The following is a 24,134-nucleotide window of genomic DNA, read 5'->3' on the forward strand; positions in this document are numbered from 1 at the left end:
AGGCTACCTGGGGAGCTGTGTCTGTGTCTCAGCACTTGCCCCTACAGCCCTGCTAGAGGCTACCTAGGGGAGCTTTGTCTGTGTCTCAGCACTTGCCCCTACAGCCCTGCTAGAGGCTACCTGGGAGAGCTTTGTCTCTGTCTGTGTCTCAGCACTTGCCCCTACAGCCCTGCTAGAGGCTACCTGGGGGAGCTTTGTCTGTGTGACAGCACTTGCCCCTACAGTCCTGCTAGAGGCTACCTGGGGAAGCTTTGTATGTGTCTCAGCACTTGCCCCTACAGCCCTGCTAGAGGCTACCTGGGGGAGCTTTGTCTGTGTGACAGCACTTGCCCCTACAGCCCTGTTAGAGGCTACCTGGGGGAGCTTTGTCTGTGTGACAGCACTTGCCCCTACAGCCCTGCTATAGGCTACCTGGGGGACCTTTGTCTGTGTCTCAGCACTTGCCCCTACAGCCCTGCTAGAGGCTACCTGGGGGAGCTTTGTCTGCGTCTGTGTGACAGCACTTGCCCCTACAGCCCTGCTAGAGGCTACCTGGGGGAGCTTTGTCTGTGTGTCTGTGTCTCAGCACTTGCCCCTACAGCCCTGCTAGAGGCTACCTGGGGGAGCTTTGTGTGACAGCACTTGCCCCACCAGCTCTGATAGAGGCTACCTGGGGGAGCTTTGTCTGTGTCTCAGCACTTGCCCCTACAGCCCTGCTAGAGGATACCTGGGGGAGCTTTGTCTGTGTGTCTGTGTCTCAGCACTTGCCCCTACAGCCCTGCTAGAGGCTACCTGGGGGAGCTTTGTGTGACAGCACTTGCCCCTACAGCTCTGATAGAGGCTACCTGGGGGAGCTTTGTCTGTGTCTCAGCACTTGCCCCTACAGCCCTACTAGAGGCTACCTGGGAGAGCTTTGTCTATGGGGAAGCGTGAGGCCACTTGTCGGTGACGTCACGCAGGTGTGTGACGTCACCCAGGTGGGCAAAAGACTTCCTGGTGAACGAGTGGAGAGAGACACAGACAGTAAGAACAACAACCACAACAACCATCATCACAACAACAACAACCAACAACAACCACCACCACCATCATCACAACAACAACCACCAACACCAACAACAACACCAACACAACAACCACCACAATCACCACAATCACAACAACCACCACCACTACCACCACCACCAACACTACCACCACCACAACCACAACAACCACCACCACCACTAACACTACAACCACCACCACCACCAACCACAACAACAACCACCACCATCACAACAACAACAACAACCAACAACCACCACCACCATCACAACAACAACCACCACCACCAACAACACCATCACAACAAACACAACAACAACCAACACCACCACCACCACCAACCACAACAACAACACCATCACAACAACCACAACAACAACCACCACCACCACCAACCACAACAACAACACCAACACCATCACAACAACCACCACAATCACCACAATCACAACAACCACCACCACTACCACCACCACCAACACTACCACCACCACAACCACAACAACCACCAACACCATCACAACAACCACCATCACAACAACACCATCACAAGAACCACCACCACCATCACAACAACCACCACCACCACTAACACTACCACCACCACAACCACAAAAACCACCACCACCACAACAACCACCACCACCACCACCACAGCTAACACCACCAGTAACATCACCACTACCACTAACACCACCACTAACACCACCACTAACACCACCACCACCACCACTAACACCACCACTAACACCACCACTAACACCACCACCACAGCTAACACCACCACTAACACCACCACTAACACCACCACCACCACCACTAACACCACCACTAACACCACCACTAACACCACCACCACCACCACTAACACCACCACCACTACCACCACCACCACCACCACCACTAACACCACCACTAACACCACCACTAACACCACCACTAACACCACTAACACCACCACCACCACCACTAACACCACCACCACTAACACCACCACCAATAATACCACCACTAACACCACCACCACCACCACCACTAATACCACCACTAACACCACCACCACTAACACCACCACTAACACCACCACCACTAACACCACCACCACTAACACCACCACTAAAACCACCACTAACACCACCACCACCACCACTAACACCACCACTAACACCACCACTAACTTCACCACTAACTTCACCACCACCACCACCACTAACACCACCACTAACACCACCACTAACACCACCACTAACACCACCACCACCACTAACACCACCACCACTAACACCACCACCACCACCACTAACACCACCACTAACACCACCACTAACTTCACCACTAACACCACCACCACCACTAACACCACCACTAACACCACCACCACCACCACTAACACCACCACCACCACCACTAACACCACCACCACTAACACCACTAACACCACCACCACCACCACTAACACCACCACCACTAATACCACCACTAACACCACCACCACTAACACCACCACTAACACCACCACCACTAACACCACCACCACTACCACCACTAACACCACCACTAACACCACCACCACCACTAACACCACCACCACTACCACCACTAACACCACCACCACCACCACCACTAACACCACCACCACTAATACCACTAACACCACCACTAACACCACCACCACCACCACCACTAACACCACCAACACTAACACCACCACCACCACCACTAACACCACCACTAACACCACCACCACCACTAACACCACCACTAACACCACCACCACCACCACTAACACCACCACCACCACCACCACTAACACCACCACCACTAACACCACCACCACTAACTTCACCACTAACACCACCACCACCACTAACACCACCACCACCACTAACACCACCACCACTAATACCACTAACACCACCACTAACACCACCACCACCACTAACACCACCACCACTACCACCACCACCACTAACACCACCACTAACACCACCACCACCACTAACACCACCACCACTAATACCACCACCACCACCACCACTACCACAACCACCACCACTACCACCACCACTAACACCACCACCACCACCACTAACACCACCACTAACACCACCACTAACACCACCACCACCACTAACACCACCACCACCACTAATACCACCACTAACACTACCACCACCACCACCACCACTAACACCACCACTAACACCACCACCACTAACACCACCACCACCACTACCACCACCACCACTAACACCACCACCACCACCACTAACACCACCACTAACACCACCACCACCACCACTAACACCACCACCACAACCACCACCACTAACACCACTAAAACCACCACCACCACCACCACCACTAACACCACCACCACTAACACCACCACCACCAGTAACACCACCACCACCACCACCACTAACACCACCACCACTAACACCACCACCAGTAACACCACCACCACAACCACCACTAACACCACCACTAACACCACCACCACCACCACCACTAACACCACCACCACTAACACCACCACCACAACCACCACTAACACCACCACTACCACCACCACCACTAACACCACCACCACCACCACAACCACCACTAACACCACCACTAACACCACCACTAACACCACCACTAACACCACCACCACCACCACAACCACCACTAACACCACCACCACCACAACCACCACTAACACCACCACCACCACCACCACCACAACCACCACTAACACCACCACCACCACAACCACCACTAACACCACCACTAACACCACCACCACCACCACCACCACTAACACCACCACCACCACTAACACCACCACTAACACCACCACCACTACCACCACCACCACTAACACCACCACCACCAGTAACACCACCACCACCACAACCACCACTAACACCACCACTAACACCACAACCACCACCACAACCACCACTAACACCACCACCACCACTAACACCACCACTAACACCACCACCACTACCACCACCACCACTAACACCACCACCACCACTAACACCACCACCACTAACACCACCACCACCACTACCACCACCACCACTAACACCACCACTAACACCACCACCACCACCACTAACACCACCACTAACACCACCACCACCACCACTAACACCACCACCACAACCACCACCACTAACACCACTAAAACCACCACCACCACCACCACTAACACCACCACTAACACCACCACCACCAGTAACACCACCACCACCACCACTAACACCACCAGTAACACCACCACCACAACCACCACTAACACCACCACCACTAACACCACCACCACCACTAACACCACCACTAATACCACCACCACCACCACTAACACTACCACTAACTTCACCACTAACACCACCACCACCACCACTAACACCACCACTAACACCACCACCACCACCACTAACACCACCACCACCACCACTAACACCACCACCACTAACACCACTAACACCACCACCACCACCACTAACACCACCACCACCACCACCACTAATACCACCACTAACACCACCACCACTAACACCACCACTAACACCACCACCACTAACACCACCACCACTACCACCACTAACACCACCACCACCACTAACACCACCACCACTACCACCACTAACACCACCACCACCACCACCACCACTAACACCACCACCACTAATACCACTAACACCACCACTAACACCACCACCACCACCACCACTAACACCACCACCACTAACACCACCACCACCACCACCACTAACACCACCACTAACACCACCACCACCACCACTAACACCACCACTAACACCACCACCACCACCACTAACACCACCACCACTACCACCACTAACACCACCACCACCACCACTACCACCACTAATACCACCACTAACACCACCACCACCACCACCACCACTAACACCACCACCACTAACACCACCACTAACACCACCACCACCACTAATACCACCACTAACACCACCACCACCACCACCACCACTAACACCACCACCACTAACACCATCACCACTAACTTCACCACTAACACCACCACCACCACTAACACCACCACTACCACCACCACTAACACCACCACCACCACCACTAACACCACCACTAACACCACCACCACCACCACTAACACCACCACCACCACTAACACCACCACCACTACCACCACTAACACCACCACTAACACCACCACCACCACTAACACCACCACCACTAACACCACTAACACCACCACTAACACCACTAACACCACCACCACCACCACCACTAACACCACCACCACTAACACCACTAACACCACCACCACCACCACCACTAACACCACCACCACTAATACCACTAACACCACCACTAACACCACCACCACCACTAACACCACCACCACTACCACCACCACCACTAACACCACCACTAACACCACCACCACCACTAACACCACCACCACTAATACCACCACCACCACAACCACCACCACTACCACCACCACTAACACCACCACCACCACCACTAACACCACCACTAACACCACCACTAACACCACCACCACCACCACTAACACCACCACCACCACTAATACCACCACTAACACTACCACCACCACCACCACTAACACCACCACTAACACCACCACCACTAACACCACCACCACCACTACCACCACCACCACTAACACCACCACCACCACCACCACTAACACCACCACCACCACCACCACTAACACCACCACTAACACCACCACCACCACCACTAACACCACCACCACAACCACCACCACTAACACCACCACCACAACCACCACCACTAACACCACTAAAACCACCACCACCACCACCACTAACACCACCACCACTAACACCACCACCACCAGTAACACCACCACCACAACCACCACTAACACCACCACTAACACCACCACCACCACCACCACTAACACCACCACCACTAACACCACCACCACAACCACCACTAACACCACCACTACCACCACCACCACTAACACCACCACCACCACCACAACCACCACTAACACCACCACTAACACCACCACTAACACCACCATCACAACCACCACCACCACCACTAACACCACCACCACCACTAACACCACCACCACTAACACCACCACCACCACTAACACCACCACCACCACAACCACCACTAACACCACCACCACCACCACCACCACCACCACAACCACCACTAACACCACCACCACCACCACCACAACCACCACTAACACCACCACTAACACCACCACCACCACCACTAACACCACCACCACCACCACCACCACAACCACCACTAACACCACCACCACCACCACTAACACCACCACTAACACCACCACCACTACCACCACCACCACTAACACCACCACCACCAGTAACACCACCACCACCACAACCACCACTAACACCACCACTAACACCACCAGTAACACCACCACCACAACCACCACCACAACCACTACTAACACCACCACCACCACCACCACTAACACCACCACCACCACCACCACCACCCTCTCCTTCTCTCTGAGTTGGCACAGTAGGGGGCACAGGTGGTGCATCTGCCAGTCACCACATTGATGCACCTAGCCTGGCACAGCAGTGCAACGCATGGCACATGCTGGGTCTGTCACGTGACCTCCTCCTGCATGAGTGAGGTATTGCTGAGTTATAGCTGAGTTATAGTTGAGTTATAACTGAGTTATAGTTGAGTTATGACTGAGTTATAGCTGAGTTATAGTTGAGTTATAGATGAGTTATAGTTGAGTTATAACTGAGTTATTGCTGAGTTATGGGTGAGTTATAGTTGAGTTATGACTGAGTTATAGCTGAGTTATAGTTGAGTTATAGTTGAGTTATAACTGAGTTATAGTTGAGTTATGACTGAGTTATAACTGAGTTATAGTTGAGTTATAGTTGAGTTATAGTTGAGTTATAGTTGAGTTATAACTGAGTTATAGTTGAGTTATGACTGAGTTATAACTGAGTTATAGTTGAGTTATAGATGAGTTATAGTTGAGTTATAGTTGAGTTATTGCTGAGTTATTGCTGAGTTATAGTTGAGTTATAGTTGAGTTATAGTTGAGTTACAGCTGAGTTATAGTTGAGTTATAGTTGAGTTACAGCTGAGTTATAGTTGAGTTATTGCTGAGTTATTGTTGAGTTATAGTTGAGTTATAGTTGAGTTATAGTTGAGTTATAACTGAGTTATAGTTGAGTTATTGTTGAGTTATAGTTGAGTTATAGTTGAGTTATTGCTGAGTTATTGCTGAGTTATAGTTGAGTTATAGTTGAGTTATAGTTGAGTTATAGTTGAGTTATAGTTGAGTTATAGTTGAGTTACAGCTGAGTTATAGTTAAGTTATAGCTGAGTTATAGTTGAGTTATAGTTGAGTTATTGCTGAGTTATTGCTGAGTTATAGTTGAGTTATAGTTGAGTTATAGTTGAGTTATAGTTGAGTTATAGTTGAGTTATAGTCGAGTTATAGCTGAGTTATATCTGAGTTATAGTTGAGTTATAGTTGAGTTATAGTTGAGTTATAGTTGAGTTATAGTTGAGTTATAGTTGAGTTATTGCTGAGTTATAGTTGAGTTATAGTTGAGTTATAGATGAGTTATAGTTGAGTTATAGTTGAGTTATAGATGAGTTATAGTTGAGTTATAGTTGAGTTACAGCTGAGTTATAGTTGAGTTATTGCTGAGTTATTGTTGAGTTATAGTTGAGTTATAGTTGAGTTATAGTTGAGTTATAACTGAGTTATAGTTGAGTTATTGTTGAGTTATAGTTGAGTTATAGTTGAGTTATTGCTGAGTTATTGCTGAGTTATAGTTGAGTTATAGTTGAGTTATAGTTGAGTTATAGTTGAGTTATAGTTGAGTTATAGTTGAGTTACAGCTGAGTTATAGTTAAGTTATAGCTGAGTTATAGTTGAGTTATAGTTGAGTTATTGCTGAGTTATTGCTGAGTTATAGTTGAGTTATAGTTGAGTTATAGTTGAGTTATAGTTGAGTTATAGTTGAGTTATAGTCGAGTTATAGCTGAGTTATATCTGAGTTATAGTTGAGTTATAGTTGAGTTATAGTTGAGTTATAGTTGAGTTATAGTTGAGTTATAGTTGAGTTATTGCTGAGTTATAGTTGAGTTATAGTTGAGTTATAGATGAGTTATAGTTGAGTTATAGTTGAGTTATAGATGAGTTATAGTTGAGTTATAGTTGAGTTATAGATGAGTTATAGTTGAGTTATAGTTGAGTTATAGTTGAGTTATAGTTGAGTTATAGTTGAGTTATAGTTGAGTTATAGATGAGTTATAGTTGAGTTATAGTTGAGTTATAGATGAGTTATAGTTGAGTTATAGTTGAGTTATAGTTGAGTTATAGTTGAGTTATACTTGAGTTATAGTTGAGTTACAGTTGAGTTATAGATGAGTTATAGTTGAGTTATAGTTGAGTTATAGATGAGTTATAGTTGAGTTATAGTTGAGTTATAGTTGAGTTATAGTTGAGTTATAGCTGAGTTATAGTTGAGTTATAGTTGAGTTATAGTTGAGTTATAGTTGAGTTATAGCTGAGTTATAGTTGAGTTATAGTTGAGTTATTGCTGAGTTATAGTTGAGTTATAGCTGAGTTATAGTTGAGTTATAGTTGAGTTATAGTTGAGTTATTGCTGAGTTATAGTTGAGTTATAGTTGAGTTATAGTTGAGTTATAGCTGAGTTATAGTTGAGTTATAGTTGAGTTACAGCTGAGTTATAGTTGAGTTACAGCTGAGTTATATCTGAGTTATATCTGAGTTATAACTGAGTTATTGCTGAGTTATAGTTGAGTTATAGTTGAGTTATAGTTGAGTTATAGTTGAGTTATAGTTGAGTTATATCTGAGTTATAGTTGAGTTATAGTTGAGTTATAGTTGAGTTATAGTTGAGTTATAGTTGAGTTATTGTTGAGTTATAGTTGAGTTATTGCTGAGTTATAGTTGAGTTATAGTTGAGTTATAGTTGAGTTATAGCTGAGTTATAGTTGAGTTATAGTTGAGTTACAGCTGAGTTATAGTTGAGTTACAGCTGAGTTATATCTGAGTTATATCTGAGTTATAACTGAGTTATTGCTGAGTTATTGCTGAGTTATAGTTGAGTTATAGTTGAGTTATAGTTGAGTTATAGTTGAGTTATAGTTGAGTTATATCTGAGTTATAGTTGAGTTATAGTTGAGTTATAGTTGAGTTATAGTTGAGTTATAGTTGAGTTATAGTTGAGTTATAGTTGAGTTATAGCTGAGTTATAGTTGAGTTATAGTTGAGTTATAGTTGAGTTATAGCTGAGTTATTGTTGAGTTATAGCTGAGTTATAGTTGAGTTATAGTTGAGTTATAGTTGAGTTATTGCTGAGTTATAGTTGAGTTATAGTTGAGTTATAGTTGAGTTATAGTTGAGTTATAGTTGAGTTATAGCTGAGTTATAGTTGAGTTATAGTTGAGTTATAGTTGAGTTATAGTTGAGTTATAGTTGAGTTATAGTTGAGTTATAGTTGAGTTATAGATGAGTTATAGTTGAGTTATAGCTGAGTTATATCTGAGTTATAGTTGAGTTATATCTGAGTTATAGTTGAGTTATATCTGAGTTATAGTTGAGTTATATCTGAGTTATAGTTGAGTTATAACTGAGTTATAGTTGAGTTTTAGTTGAGTTATAGCTGAGTTATAGTTGAGTTATAGTTGAGTTATTGCTGAGTTAAAGTTGAGTTATTGCTGAGTTATAGTTGAGTTATAGTTGAGTTATAGTTAGAGTTATAGTTGAGTTATAGTTGAATTATAGTTGAGTTATAGTTGACTTATATCTGAGTTATATCTGAGTTATATCTGAGTTATAGTTGAGTTATAGTTGAGTTATAGTTGAGTTATAGTTGAGTTATATCTGAGTTATAGATGAGTTATAGTTGAGTTATAGTTGAGTTATTGCTGAGTTATAGTTGAGTTATAGTTGAGTTATAGTTGAGTTATATCTGAGTTATAGTTCAGTTATAGTTGAGTTATAGTTGAGTTATAGTTGAGTTATAGTTGAGTTATTGTTGAGTTATAGTTGAGTTATAGTTGAGTTATAGTTGAGTTATAGTTGAGTTACAGCTGAGTTATAGTTGAGTTATAGTTGAGTTATAGTTGAGTTATAGTTGAGTTATATCTGAGTTATAGCTGAGTTATAGTTGAGTTATAGTTGAGTTATAGTTGAGTTATAGTTGAGTTATTGCTGAGTTATAGTTGAGTTATAGTTGAGTTATAGTTGAGTTATTGCTGAGTTATAGTTGAGTTATAGTTGAGTTATAGTTGAGTTATAGTTGAGTTATAGTTGAGTTATAGTTGAGTTATAGTTGAGTTATAGTTGAGTTATAGTTGAGTTATAGTCGAGTTATAGCTGAGTTATATCTGAGTTATAGTTGAGTTATAGTTGAGTTATAGTTGAGTTATAGTTGAGTTATAGTTGAGTTATAGTTGAGTTATTGCTGAGTTATAGTTGAGTTATAGTTGAGTTATAGATGAGTTATAGTTGAGTTATAGTTGAGTTATAGTTGAGTTATAGATGAGTTATAGTTGAGTTATAGTTGAGTTATAGATGAGTTATAGTTGAGTTATAGTTGAGTTATAGTTGAGTTATAGTTGAGTTATAGTTGAGTTATAGTTGAGTTATAGATGAGTTATAGTTGAGTTATAGTTGAGTTATAGATGAGTTATAGTTGAGTTATAGTTGAGTTATAGTTGAGTTATAGTTGAGTTATAGTTGAGTTATAGATGAGTTATAGTTGAGTTATAGTTGAGTTATAGTTGAGTTATAGATGAGTTATAGTTGAGTTATAGTTGAGTTATAGTTGAGTTATAGATGAGTTATAGTTGAGTTATAGTTGAGTTATAGATGAGTTATAGTTGAGTTATAGTTGAGTTATAGTTGAGTTATAGTTGAGTTATAGTTGAGTTATAGTTGAGTTATAGTTGAGTTATAGATGAGTTATAGTTGAGTTATAGTTGAGTTATAGATGAGTTATAGTTGAGTTATAGTTGAGTTATAGTTGAGTTATAGTTGAGTTATAGTTGAGTTATAGTTGAGTTATAGATGAGTTATAGTTGAGTTATAGTTGAGTTATAGTTGAGTTATAGATGAGTTATAGTTGAGTTATAGTTGTGATATAGATGAGTTATAGTTGAGTTATAGTTGAGTTATAGTTGAGTTATAGTTGAGTTATAGCTGAGTTATAGTTGAGTTATAGTTGAGTTATATCTGAGTTATAGTTGAGTTATATCTGAGTTATAGTTGAGTTATATCTGAGTTATAGTTGAGTTATAACTGAGTTATAGTTGAGTTTTAGTTGAGTTATAGCTGAGTTATAGTTGAGTTATAGTTGAGTTATTGCTGAGTTAAAGTTGAGTTATTGCTGAGTTATAGTTGAGTTATAGTTGAGTTATAGTTAGAGTTATAGTTGAGTTATAGTTGAATTATAGTTGAGTTATAGTTGACTTATATCTGAGTTATATCTGAGTTATATCTGAGTTATAGTTGAGTTATAGTTGAGTTATAGTTGAGTTATAGTTGAGTTATATCTGAGTTATAGATGAGTTATAGTTGAGTTATAGTTGAGTTATTGCTGAGTTATAGTTGAGTTATAGTTGAGTTATAGTTGAGTTATATCTGAGTTATAGTTCAGTTATAGTTGAGTTATAGTTGAGTTATAGTTGAGTTATAGTTGAGTTATTGTTGAGTTATAGTTGAGTTATAGTTGAGTTATAGTTGAGTTATAGTTGAGTTACAGCTGAGTTATAGTTGAGTTATAGTTGAGTTATAGTTGAGTTATAGTTGAGTTATATCTGAGTTATAGCTGAGTTATAGTTGAGTTATAGTTGAGTTATAGTTGAGTTATAGTTGAGTTATTGCTGAGTTATAGTTGAGTTATAGTTGAGTTATAGTTGAGTTATTGCTGAGTTATAGTTGAGTTATAGTTGAGTTATAGTTGAGTTATAGTTGAGTTATAGTTGAGTTATAGTTGAGTTATAGTTGAGTTATAGTTGAGTTATAGTTGAGTTATAGTCGAGTTATAGCTGAGTTATATCTGAGTTATAGTTGAGTTATAGTTGAGTTATAGTTGAGTTATAGTTGAGTTATAGTTGAGTTATAGTTGAGTTATTGCTGAGTTATAGTTGAGTTATAGTTGAGTTATAGATGAGTTATAGTTGAGTTATAGTTGAGTTATAGTTGAGTTATAGATGAGTTATAGTTGAGTTATAGTTGAGTTATAGATGAGTTATAGTTGAGTTATAGTTGAGTTATAGTTGAGTTATAGTTGAGTTATAGTTGAGTTATAGTTGAGTTATAGATGAGTTATAGTTGAGTTATAGTTGAGTTATAGATGAGTTATAGTTGAGTTATAGTTGAGTTATAGTTGAGTTATAGTTGAGTTATAGTTGAGTTATAGTTGAGTTATAGTTGAGTTATAGATGAGTTATAGTTGAGTTATAGTTGAGTTATAGTTGAGTTATAGATGAGTTATAGTTGAGTTATAGTTGTGATATAGATGAGTTATAGTTGAGTTATAGTTGAGTTATAGTTGAGTTATAGTTGAGTTATAGCTGAGTTATAGTTGAGTTATAGTTGAGTTATAGTTGAGTTATAGTTGAGTTATAGCTGAGTTATAGTTGAGTTATAGTTGAGTTATTGCTGAGTTATAGTTGAGTTATAGCTGAGTTATAGTTGAGTTATAGTTGAGTTATAGTTGAGTTATTGCTGAGTTATAGTTGAGTTATAGTTGAGTTATAGTTGAGTTATAGCTGAGTTATAGTTGAGTTATAGTTGAGTTACAGCTGAGTTATAGTTGAGTTACAGCTGAGTTATATCTGAGTTATATCTGAGTTATAACTGAGTTATTGCTGAGTTATAGTTGAGTTATAGTTGAGTTATAGTTGAGTTATAGTTGAGTTATAGTTGAGTTATATCTGAGTTATAGTTGAGTTATAGTTGAGTTATAGTTGAGTTATAGTTGAGTTATAGTTGAGTTATAGTTGAGTTATTGTTGAGTTATAGTTGAGTTATTGCTGAGTTATAGTTGAGTTATAGTTGAGTTATAGTTGAGTTATAGCTGAGTTATAGTTGAGTTATAGTTGAGTTACAGCTGAGTTATAGTTGAGTTACAGCTGAGTTATATCTGAGTTATATCTGAGTTATAACTGAGTTATTGCTGAGTTATTGCTGAGTTATAGTTGAGTTATAGTTGAGTTATAGTTGAGTTATAGTTGAGTTATAGTTGAGTTATATCTGAGTTATAGTTGAGTTATAGTTGAGTTATAGTTGAGTTATAGTTGAGTTATAGTTGAGTTATAGTTGAGTTATAGTTGAGTTATAGTTGAGTTATAGTTGAGTTATAGTTGAGTTATAGCTGAGTTATTGCTGAGTTACAGCTGAGTTATATCTGAGTTATAGTTGAGTTATAGTTGAGTTATAGTTGAGTTATAGTTGAGTTATTGCTGAGTTATAGTTGAGTTATAGTTGAGTTATAGTTGAGTTATTGCTGAGTTATAGTTGAGTTATAGTTGAGTTATAGTTGAGTTATTGTTGAGTTATAGTTGAGTTATAGTTGAGTTATAGTTGAGTTATAGTTGAGTTATAGTTGAGTTATAGTCGAGTTATAGTCGAGTTATAGCTGAGTTATATCTGAGTTATAGTTGAGTTATAGTTGAGTTATAGTTGAGTTATAGTTGAGTTATAGTTGAGTTATAGTTGAGTTATAGTTGAGTTATAGTTGAGTTATTGCTGAGTTATAGTTGAGTTATAGTTGAGTTATAGTTGAGTTATAGTTGAGTTATAGTTGAGTTATAGATGAGTTATAGTTGAGTTATAGTTGAGTTATAGATGAGTTATAGTTGAGTTATAGTTGAGTTATATCTGAGTTATAGTTGAGTTATAGTTGAGTTATAGTTGAGTTATAGTTGAGTTATAGATGAGTTATAGTTGAGTTATTGCTGAGTTATATCTGAGTTATAACTGAGTTATAGTTGAGTTATAGTTGAGTTATAGTTGAGTTATAGTTGAGTTATAGTTGAGTTATAGTTGAGTTATAGATGAGTTATAGTTGAGTTATAGTTGAGTTTAGTTGAGTTATAGATGAGTTATAGTTGAGTTATAGTTGAGTTATAGATGAGTTATAGTTGAGTTGCGTTTGCACTGCCAGACTCAGCAACAGCAGCAGCAGTCCAAAGTCCAAGGTGCAATGTGAACGAAGCTACACAGATTGCCTGCATCGCACCAGGCAAAGTCCCACCGAAGAATTCACCGATGATGACCACCTCGCCTGGTACACAGGAGGTCGTGGGTTCGATCCCTGAACCCTGTGAGATGGTGACCACCTCGCCTGGTACACAGGAGGTCGTGCGTTCAATCCCTGGACCCTGTGAGATGTTGACTACCTCGCCTGGTACACAGGAGGTCGTGCGTTCAATCCCTGGACCCTGTGAGATGTTGACTACCTCGCCTGGTATACAGGAGATCGTGGGTTCGATCACAGACCCTGTGAGATGTTGACTACCTCGCCTGGTGCGCAGGAGGTCGTGGGTTCGAGCCCTGAACCCTGTGAGATGTTGACTACCTCGCCTGGTACACAGGACGTCGTGGGTTCGAGCCCTGGACCCTGTGAGATGTTGACTACCTCGCCTGGTACACAGGAGGTCGTGGGTTCAATCCCTGGACCCTGTGAGATGTTGACTACCTCGCCTGGTACACAGGACGTCGTGGGTTCGAGCCCTGGACCCTGTGAGATGTTAACTACCTCGCCTGGTCTACAGGAGGTCGTGGGTTCTATCCCTGGACCCTGTGAGATGTTGACTACCTCGCCTGGTACGAAGGAGGTCGTGGGTTCAATCCATGGACCCTGTGAGCTACCTCGCCTGGTCTACAGGAGGTCGTGGGTTCAATCCCTGGACCCTGTGAGATGTTGACTGCCTCGCCTGGTCTACAGGAGGTCGTGGGTTCAATCCCTGGACCCTGTGAGATGTTGACTACCTCGCCTGGTCTACAGGAGGTCGTGGGTTCTATCCCTGGACCCTGTGAGATGTTGACTACCTCGCCTCGTCTACAGGAGGTCGTGGGTTATATCCCTGGACCCTGTGAGATGTTGACTACCTCCCCTGGTACGCAGGAGGTCGTGGGTTCGATCCCTGGACCCTGTGAGATGTTGACTACCTCGCCTGGTCTACAGGAGGTCGTGGGTTATATCCCTGGACCCTGTGAGATGTTGACTACCTCGCCTGGTCTACAGGAGGTCGTGGGTTATATCCCTGGACCCTGTGAGATGTTGACTACCTCGCCTGGTACACAGGAGGTCGTGGGTTCAATCCCTGGACCCTGTGATATGTTGACTACCTCGCCTGGTACACAGGACGTCGTGGGTTCGAGCCCTGGACCCTGTGAGATGTTGACTACCTCGCCTGGTACGAAGGAGGTCGTGGGTTCAATCCATGGACCCTGTGAGCTACCTCGCCTGGTCTACACGAGGTCGTGGGTTCAATCCCTGGACCCTGTGAGATGTTGACTACCTCGCCTGGTCTACAGGAGGTCGTGGGTTCAATCCCTGGACCCTGTGAGATGTTGACTACCTCGCCTGGTCTACAGGAGGTCGTGGGTTCTATCCCTGGACCCTGTGAGATGTTGACTACCTCGCCTCGTCTACAGGAGGTCGTGGGTTATATCCCTGGACCCTGTGAGATGTTGACTACCTCCCCTGGTACGCAGGAGGTCGTGGGTTCGATCCCTGGACCCTGTGAGATGTTGACTACCTCGCCTGGTACACAGGAGGTCGTGGGTTATATCCCTGGACCCTGTGAGATGTTGACTACCTCGCCTGGTATACAGGAGGTCGTGGGTTATATCCCTGGACCCTGTGAGATGTTGACTACCTCGCCTGGTACACAGGAGGTCGTGGGTTCAATCCCTGGACCCTGTGATATGTTGACTACCTCGCCTGGTACACAGGACGTCGTGGGTTCGAGCCCTGGACCCTTTGAGATGTTGACTACCTCGCCTGGTACGAAGGAGGTCGTGGGTTCAATCCATGGACCCTGTGAGCTACCTCGCCTGGTCTACACGAGGTCGTGGGTTCAATCCCTGGACCCTGTGAGATGTTGACTACCTCGCCTGGTCTACAGGAGGTCGTGGGTTCAATCCCTGGACCCTGTGAGATGTTGACTACCTCGCCTGGTCTACAGGAGGTCGTGGGTTCTATCCCTGGACCATGTGAGATGTTGACTACCTCCCCTCGTCTACAGGAGGTCGTGGGTTATATCCCTGGACCCTGTGAGATGTTGACTACCTCCCCTGGTACGCAGGAGGTCGTGGGTTCGATCCCTGGACCCTGTGAGATGTTGACTACCTCGCCTGGTACACAGGAGGTCGTGGGTTATATCCCTGGACCCTGTGAGATGTTGACTACCTCGCCTGGTATACAGGAGGTCGTGGGTTATATCCCTGGACCCTGTGAGATGTTGACTACCTCGCCTGGTACACAGGAGGTCGTGGGTTCGATCCCTGGACCCTGTGAGATGTTGACTACCTCGCCTGGTACACAGGAGGTCGTGGGTTATATCCCTGGACCCTGTGAGATGTTGACTACCTCGCCTGGTATACAGGAGGTCGTGGGTTATATCCCTGGACCCTGTGAGATGTTGACTACCTCGCCTGGTCTACAGGAGGTCGTGGGTTATATCCCTGGACCCTGTGAGATGTTGACTACCTCGCCTGGTACGCAGGAGGTCGTGGGTTCAATCCCTGAATTTTTTTTTATCTCCAGGGCCTACGAGTTTTCTCCTCCACATTTTAGAATCACCACCACCACCACGCATTTCGGGTATTTGGATGCTGTGAGCATGGGTCTCTGTGGGTGTCTGTGGGTGTCTGTGTGTGTCTGTGCGTCTCTGTGAGTCTCTGTGGGTCTCTGTGGGTCTCTGTGGGTCTCTGTGGGTGTCTGTGGGTCTCTGTATGTGTCTGTGAGTCTCTGTGAGTCTCTGTGTGTCTCTGTGGGTCTCTGTGGGTCTCTGTGAGTCTCTGTGCGTCTCTGTGAGTCTCTGTGGGTCTCTGTGGGTCTCTGTGGGTCTCTGTGGGTCTCTGTGGGTCTCTGTGGGTGTCTGTGTGTGTCTGTGTGTCTCTGTGTGTGTCTGTGAGTCTCTGTGGGTCTCTGTGGGTGTCTGTGGGTCTCTGTGAGTCTCTGTGGGTCTCTGTGGGTGTCTGTGTGTGTCTGTGGGTCTATGTGAGTCTCTGTGGGTGTCTGTGTGTGTCTGTGCGTCTCTGTGAGTCTCTGTGGGTCTCTGTGAGTGTCTGTGGGTCTCTGTGAGTCTCTGTGGGTCTCTGTGAGTCTCTGTGGGTGTCTGTGGGTGTCTGTGTGTCTGTGTGGGTGTCTGTGTGTGTCTGTGCGTCTCTGTGAGTCTCTGTGGGTCTCTGTGAGTGTCTGTGGGTCTCTGTGAGTCTCTGTGGGTCTCTGTGAGTCTCTGTGGGTGTCTGTGTGTCTCTGTGTGTCTGTGTGGGTGTCTGTGTGTGTCTGTGAGTCTCTGTGAGTCTCTGTGAGTCTCTGTGGGTCTCTGTGGGTGTCTGTGGGTCTCTGTGGGTCTCTGTGGGTGTCTGTGAGTCTCTGTGGGTCTCTGTGGGTCTCTGTGGGTCTCTGTGGGTGTCTGTGAGTCTCTGTGGGTCTCTGTGGGTCTCTGTAGGTATCTGTGAGTCTCTGTGAGTCTCTGTGGGTCTCTGTGAGTCTCTGTGGGTGTCTGTGGGTCTCTGTGAGTCTCTGTGAGTCTCTGTGAGTCTCTGTGCGTGTCTGTGAGTCTCTGTGGGTCTCTGTGGGTCTCTGTGTGTGTCTGTGGGTCTCTGTGTGTGTCTGTGGGTCTCTGTGAGTCTCTGTGAGTCTCTGTGAGTCTCTGTGGGTCTCTGTGGGTCTCTGTGAGTCTCTGTGAGTCTCTGTGGGTGTCTGTGTGTGTCTGTGAGTCTCTGTGGGTCTCTGTGGGTGTCTGTGGGTCTCTGTGAGTCTCTGTGGGTCTCTGTGAGTCTCTGTGGGTGTCTGTGGGTCTCTGTGAGTCTCTGTGGGTGTCTGTGTGTGTCTGTGAGTCTCTGTGGGTCTCTGTGGGTGTCTGTGGGTCTCTGTGAGTCTCTGTGGGTGTCTGTGTGTGTCTGTGAGTCTCTGTGTGTCTCTGTGTGTCTCTGTGGGTCTCTGTGGGTCTCTGTGGGTCTCTGTGGGTCTCTGTAGGTATCTGTGTGTGTCTGTGAGTCTCTGTGAGTCTCTGTGGGTCTCTGTGAGTCTCTGTGAGTCTCTGTGAGTCTCTGTGGGTCTCTGTGAGTCTCTATGGGTGTCTGTGGGTGTCTGAGTTATATCTGAGTTATCTCTGAGTAATTTCTGAGTTATACCTGAGTTATAACTGAGTTATACCTGAGTTATACCTGAGTTATCTCTGAGTTATACCTGAGTTATATCTGAGTTATCTCTGAGTAATTTCTGAGTTATACCTGAGTTATACCTGAGTTATAACTGAGTTATACCTGAGTTATATCTGAGTTATCTCTGAGTTATATCTGAGTTATAACTGAGTTATATTTGAGTTAACTCTGAGTTATACCTGAGTTATATCTGAGTTATAACTGAGTTATATCTGAGTTATAACTGAGTTATAACTGAGTTATATCTGAGTTATATCTGAGTTATACCTGAGTTATACCTGAGTTATCTCTGAGTTATACCTGAGCTATATCTGAGTTATATCTGAGTTATACCTGAGTTATCTCTGAGTTATACCTGAGTTATCTCTGAGTTATAACTGAGTTATATCTGAGTTATATCTGAGTTATACCTGAGTTATACCTGAGTTATACCTGAGTTATATCTGAGTTATCTCTGAGTAATACCTCAGTTATACCTGAGTTATACCTGAGTTATACCTGAGTTATCTCTGAGTTATACCTGAGTTATATCTGAGTTATATCTGAGTTATACCTGAGTTATCTCTGAGTTATACCTGAGTTATCTCCGAGTTATAACTGAGTTATATCTGAGTTATATCTGAGTTATACCTGAGTTATACCTGAGTTATACCTGAGTTATATCTGAGTTATCTCTGAGTAATACCTCAGTTATACCTGAGTTATACCTGAGTTATCTCTGAGTTATCTCTGAGTTATAACTGAGTTATACCTGAGTTATACCTGAGTTATCTCTGAGTTATACCTGAGTTATCTCTGAGTTATACCTGAGTTATACCTGAGTTATCTCTGAGTTATACCTGAGTTATACCTGAGTTATACCTGAGTTATCTCTGAGTTATACCTGAGTTATACCTGAGTTATCTCTGAGTTATAACTGAGTTATATCTGAGTTATACCTGAGTTATCTCTGAGTTATAACTGAGTTATAACTGAGTTATCTCTGAGTTATACCTGAGTTATATCTGAGTTATCTCTGAGTAATACCTCAGTTATACCTGAGTTATATCTGAGTTATCTCTGAGTTATCTCTGAGTTATACCTGAGTTATCTCTGAGTTATCTCTGAGTTATCTCTGAGTTATAACTGAGTTATCTCTGAGTTATACCTGAGTTATACCTGAGTTATACCTGAGTTATCTCTGAGTTATACCTGAGTTATACCTGAGTTATACCTGAGTTATAACTGAGTTATCTCTGAGTTATAACTGAGTTATAACTGAGTTATCTCTGAGTTATACCTGAGTTATCTCTAGTAATTTCTGAGTTATTGCCGAGTTATTTCCGAGTTCTAGCCGGGTCCCGGTTTGACTTTCCCCGTGCCAACGTCTACGAAACGTCACCTCCTCACCACGCCGCTCTCTCTCTCTCTCTCTGTGCCCACGGAAGGGAGTCTGACCGAAGGAAGGAAGCAAAGAACGAAGGAAGGAGGGAGGGAAGGAGGTAGGGAGGGAAGGAGGGAGGGAGGGAAGGAGGGAGCGGTGGACATGTCTGGCCCCAGCGTCCTGTCGGACACGTGCGAGCGCCTGAGGTCTTGCTGCACGGCCATCCGCTGGACGATTCAACGGACGCTCGGGATCCAGGGAGGTGACGTGGTCGACGGTGGAGGAGGTGGACGAGGTGGAGGAGGTGGAGGAGGAGGTGGAGGAGGTGGTGCGTACACCAACCCGGAGTATCCTGAGCAGTATGTGGCGAGGTATCCATGGACCGCCAACTCCGAGTCGGAACTCTCAATCATACAGGGAGACAGGTTTGAGGTGGGGTGGTGGTGGTGGTTGAGATGACATCCACGCTCGCTCACTCGCTCACTCACCCACTCACGCACTCACGCACTCGCTCGCTCACTCACCCACCCACTCACTCACTCACTCGCTCACTCACTCACTCGCCCACTCCCCCACTCACGCACTCACTCACTCGCCCACTCAACCACTCACTCACTCACACACCCACCCACTCACTCACCCACTCACTCACTCGCTCACTCACTCGCTCGCTCACTCACTCGCCCACTTACCCACTCACTCACTCAACCACTCACTCATTCACTCACACACTCACTCGCTTGCTCACTCACTCACTCACTCGCTCACTCACTCGCTCGCTCACTCACTCACCCACTCACTCAGTCGCTCACTCACTCACTCACCACCCACTCACCCACCCACTCACTCAGTCACCCACCCACCCACTCACCCGCTCACTCGCTCACTCGCTCGCTCGCTCGCTCACTCACTCACCCACTCACTCACTCACTCACCCACCCACTCACCCACCCACTCACTCACTCACTCGCTCGCTCACTCACTCGCCCACTCACCCACTCACTCACTCAACCACTCACTCACTCACCCACCCTCTCACCCTCTCACCCTCTCACCCAGTCACTCACCCACTCACTCACCGACCCACCCACCCACTCACCCACCCACCCACCCACTCACCCACCCACTCACTCACTCACTCGCTCGCTCAATCACACACCTACTCACTCACCCACTCACCCACCCACTCACCCACCCACTCACTCACCCACCCACTCACCCACCCACCCACCCACTCACCCACCCACTCACCCACCCACTCAATCACTCGCTCGCTCGCTCAATCACTCACCCACTCACTTACCCACTCACTCACTCACCACCCACTCACTCACCCACTCACTCACTCACCCACTCACTCAACAGGTGCTGGAGTCTCACTCTGACTATCTCTACGTGTCACCTGTCACCTGTCACCTGTCACCAGGTGCTGGAGACTCACTCTGACTATCTCTACGTGAAACCTTCACCTGTCACCTGTCACCAGGTGCTGGAGTCTCACTCTGACTATCTCTACGTGTCACCTGTCACCTGTCACCAGGTGCTGGAGTCTCACTCTGATTATCTCTACCTGTCACCTGTCACGTGTCACCTGTCACCTGTCACCTGTCACCTGTCACCAGGTGCTGGAGACTCACTCTGACTATCTCTACGTGTCACCTGTCACCTGTCACCTGTCACCAGGTGCTGGAGTCTCACTCTGACTATCTCTACGTGTCACCTGTCACGTGTCACCTGTCACCAGGTGCTGGAGTCTCACTCTGACTATCTCTACCTGTCACCTGTCACCTGTCACGTGTCACCTGTCACCTGTCACCTGTCACCTGTCACCAGGTGCTGGAGTCTCACTCTGACTATCTCTACCTGTCACCTGTCACCTGTCACCTGTCACCAGGTGCTGGAGTCTCACTCTGACTATCTCTACCTGTCACCTGTCACCTGTCACGTGTCACCTGTCACCTGTCACCTGTCACCAGGTGCTGGAGTCTCACTCTGACTATCTCTACCTGTCACCTGTCACGTGTCACCTGTCACGTGACACCTGTCACCAGGTGCTGGAGTCTCACTCTGACTATCTCTACCTGTCACCTGTCACGTGTCACCTGTCACGTGACACCTGTCACCAGGTGCTGGAGTCTCACTCTGACTATCTCTACCTGTCACCTGTCACGTGTCACCTGTCACGTGTCACCTGTCACGTGTCACCTGTCACCAGGTGCTGGAGTCTCACTCTGACTATCTCTACGTGTCACCTGTCACGTGTCACCTGTCACGTGTCACCTGTCACGTGACACCTGTCACCAGGTGCTGGAGTCTCACTCTGACTATCTCTACGTGTCACCTGTCACGTGTCACCTGTCACGTGACACCTGTCACCAGGTGCTGGAGTCTCACTCTGACTATCTCTACGTGTCACCTGTCACGTGTCACCTGTCACCTGTCACCTGTCACCAGGTGCTGAAGTCTCACTCTGACTATCTCTACGTGTCACCTGTCACGTGTCACCTGTCACGTGTCACCTGTCACCAGGTGCTGGAGTCTCACTCTGACTATCTCTACGTGTCACCTGTCACGTGTCACCTGTCACCAGGTGCTGGAGTCTCACTCTGACTATCTCTACGTGTCACCTGTCACGTGACACCTGTCACCAGGTGCTGAAGTCTCACTCTGACTATCTCTACGTGTCACCTGTCACGTGTCACCTGTCACGTGTCACCTGTCACGTGTCACCTGTCACCAGGTGCTGGAGTCTCACTCTGACTATCTCTACGTGTCACCTGTCACCTGTCACCTGTCACCAGGTGCTGGAGTCTCACTCTGACTATCTCTACGTGTCACCTGTCACCTGTCACCTGTCACCAGGTGCTGGAGTCTCACTCTGACTATCTCTACCTGTCACCTGTCACGTGTCACCTGTCACGTGTCACCTGTCACCTGTCACGTGACACCTGTCACCAGGTGCTGGAGTCTCACTCTGACTATCTCTACGTGTCACCTGTCACGTGTCACCTGTCACGTGACACCTGTCACCAGGTGCTGGAGTCTCACTCTGACTATCTCTACCTGTCACCTGTCACGTGTCACCTGTCACGTGACACCTGTCACCAGGTGCTGGAGTCTCACTCTGACTATCTCTACCTGTCACCTGTCACGTGTCACCTGTCACGTGTCACCAGGTGCTGGAGTCTCACTCTGACTATCTCTACGTGTCACCTGTCACCTGTCACCTGTCACCTGTCACGTGTCACCTGTCACGTGTCACCTGTCACCAGGTGCTGGAGTCTCACTCTGACTATCTCTACGTGTCACCTGTCACCTGTCACCTGTCACCTGTCACGTGTCACCTGTCACGTGACACCTGTCACCAGGTGCTGGAGTCTCACTCTGACTATCTCTACGTGTCACCTGTCACCTGTCACGTGTCACCTGTCACCAGGTGCTGGAGTCTCACTCTGACTATCTCTACCTGTCACGTGTCACCTGTCACGTGACACCTGTCACCAGGTGCTGGAGTCTCACTCTGACTATCTCTACCTGTCACGTGTCACCAGGTGCTGGAGTCTCACTCTGACTATCTCTACCTGTCACGTGTCACCTGTCACGTGTCACCTGTCACCAGGTGCTGGAGTCTCACTCTGACTATCTCTACCTGTCACGTGTCACCTGTCACCAGGTGCTGGAGTCTCACTCTGACTATCTCTACCTGTCACGTGACACCTGTCACGTGACACCTGTCACCAGGTGCTGGAGTCTCACTCTGACTATCTCTACGTGTCACCTGTCACCTGTCACGTGTCACCAGGTGCTGGAGTCTCACTCTGACTATCTCTACCTGTCACCTGTCACCTGTCACCTGTCACCAGGTGCTGGAGTCTCACTCTGACTATCTCTACGTGTCACCTGTCACCTGTCACCAGGTGCTGGAGTCTCACTCTGACTATCTCTACCTGTCACCTGTCACGTGTCACCAGGTGCTGGAGTCTCACTCTGACTATCTCTACCTGTCACGTGTCACCTGTCACGTGTCACCTGTCACCAGGTGCTGGAGTCTCACTCTGACTATCTCTACGTGAGGATTCTCCGCCTCAATCTCGCCACCACCAGCCGCCGTGAGGGATTTGTGCCAGCCCACTGCCTCGTGCCAAGCTCCAGCGTCGAGAGCCAGCCGTGAGTCACATCGTGGGTGGACCGGGGGAAAGGGATATCGTGGGGGGAGATATCGTGGGGTTATCGTGGGATATCGTGGGGGAGATATCGTGGGATATCGTGGGGATA

At 45.8% G+C, this 24,134-nt stretch overlaps 1 protein-coding gene across 2 annotated transcripts in view; it reads left to right on the forward strand.

Annotated features, from left to right (window-relative positions):
* The first annotated feature begins 767 nt into the window (after nucleotides 1-767).
* The window catches only part of LOC142907371 (tyrosine-protein kinase FRK-like), a 41,642-nt gene continuing 18,275 nt past the window's right edge, over nucleotides 768-24,134 (forward strand). For both annotated transcript variants that reach the window (XM_076056848.1, XM_076056847.1), the window contains exons 1-3: nucleotides 768-1,002; nucleotides 19,924-20,291; nucleotides 23,899-24,026. In XM_076056848.1, the coding sequence (XP_075912963.1) occupies nucleotides 20,022-20,291; nucleotides 23,899-24,026 (398 nt within the window). In that variant the 5' untranslated portion in view covers nucleotides 768-1,002; nucleotides 19,924-20,021. The remainder of the gene's footprint in view (nucleotides 1,003-19,923; nucleotides 20,292-23,898; nucleotides 24,027-24,134) is intronic.

Source organism: Petromyzon marinus, chromosome 78, assembly GCF_048934315.1.
Source record: "Petromyzon marinus isolate PM22_M1 ecotype Great Lakes invasive population chromosome 78, UKy_Petmar_22M1.pri1.0, whole genome shotgun sequence".
NCBI classification, from domain to species: Eukaryota; Metazoa; Chordata; class Hyperoartia; order Petromyzontiformes; family Petromyzontidae; genus Petromyzon; species Petromyzon marinus.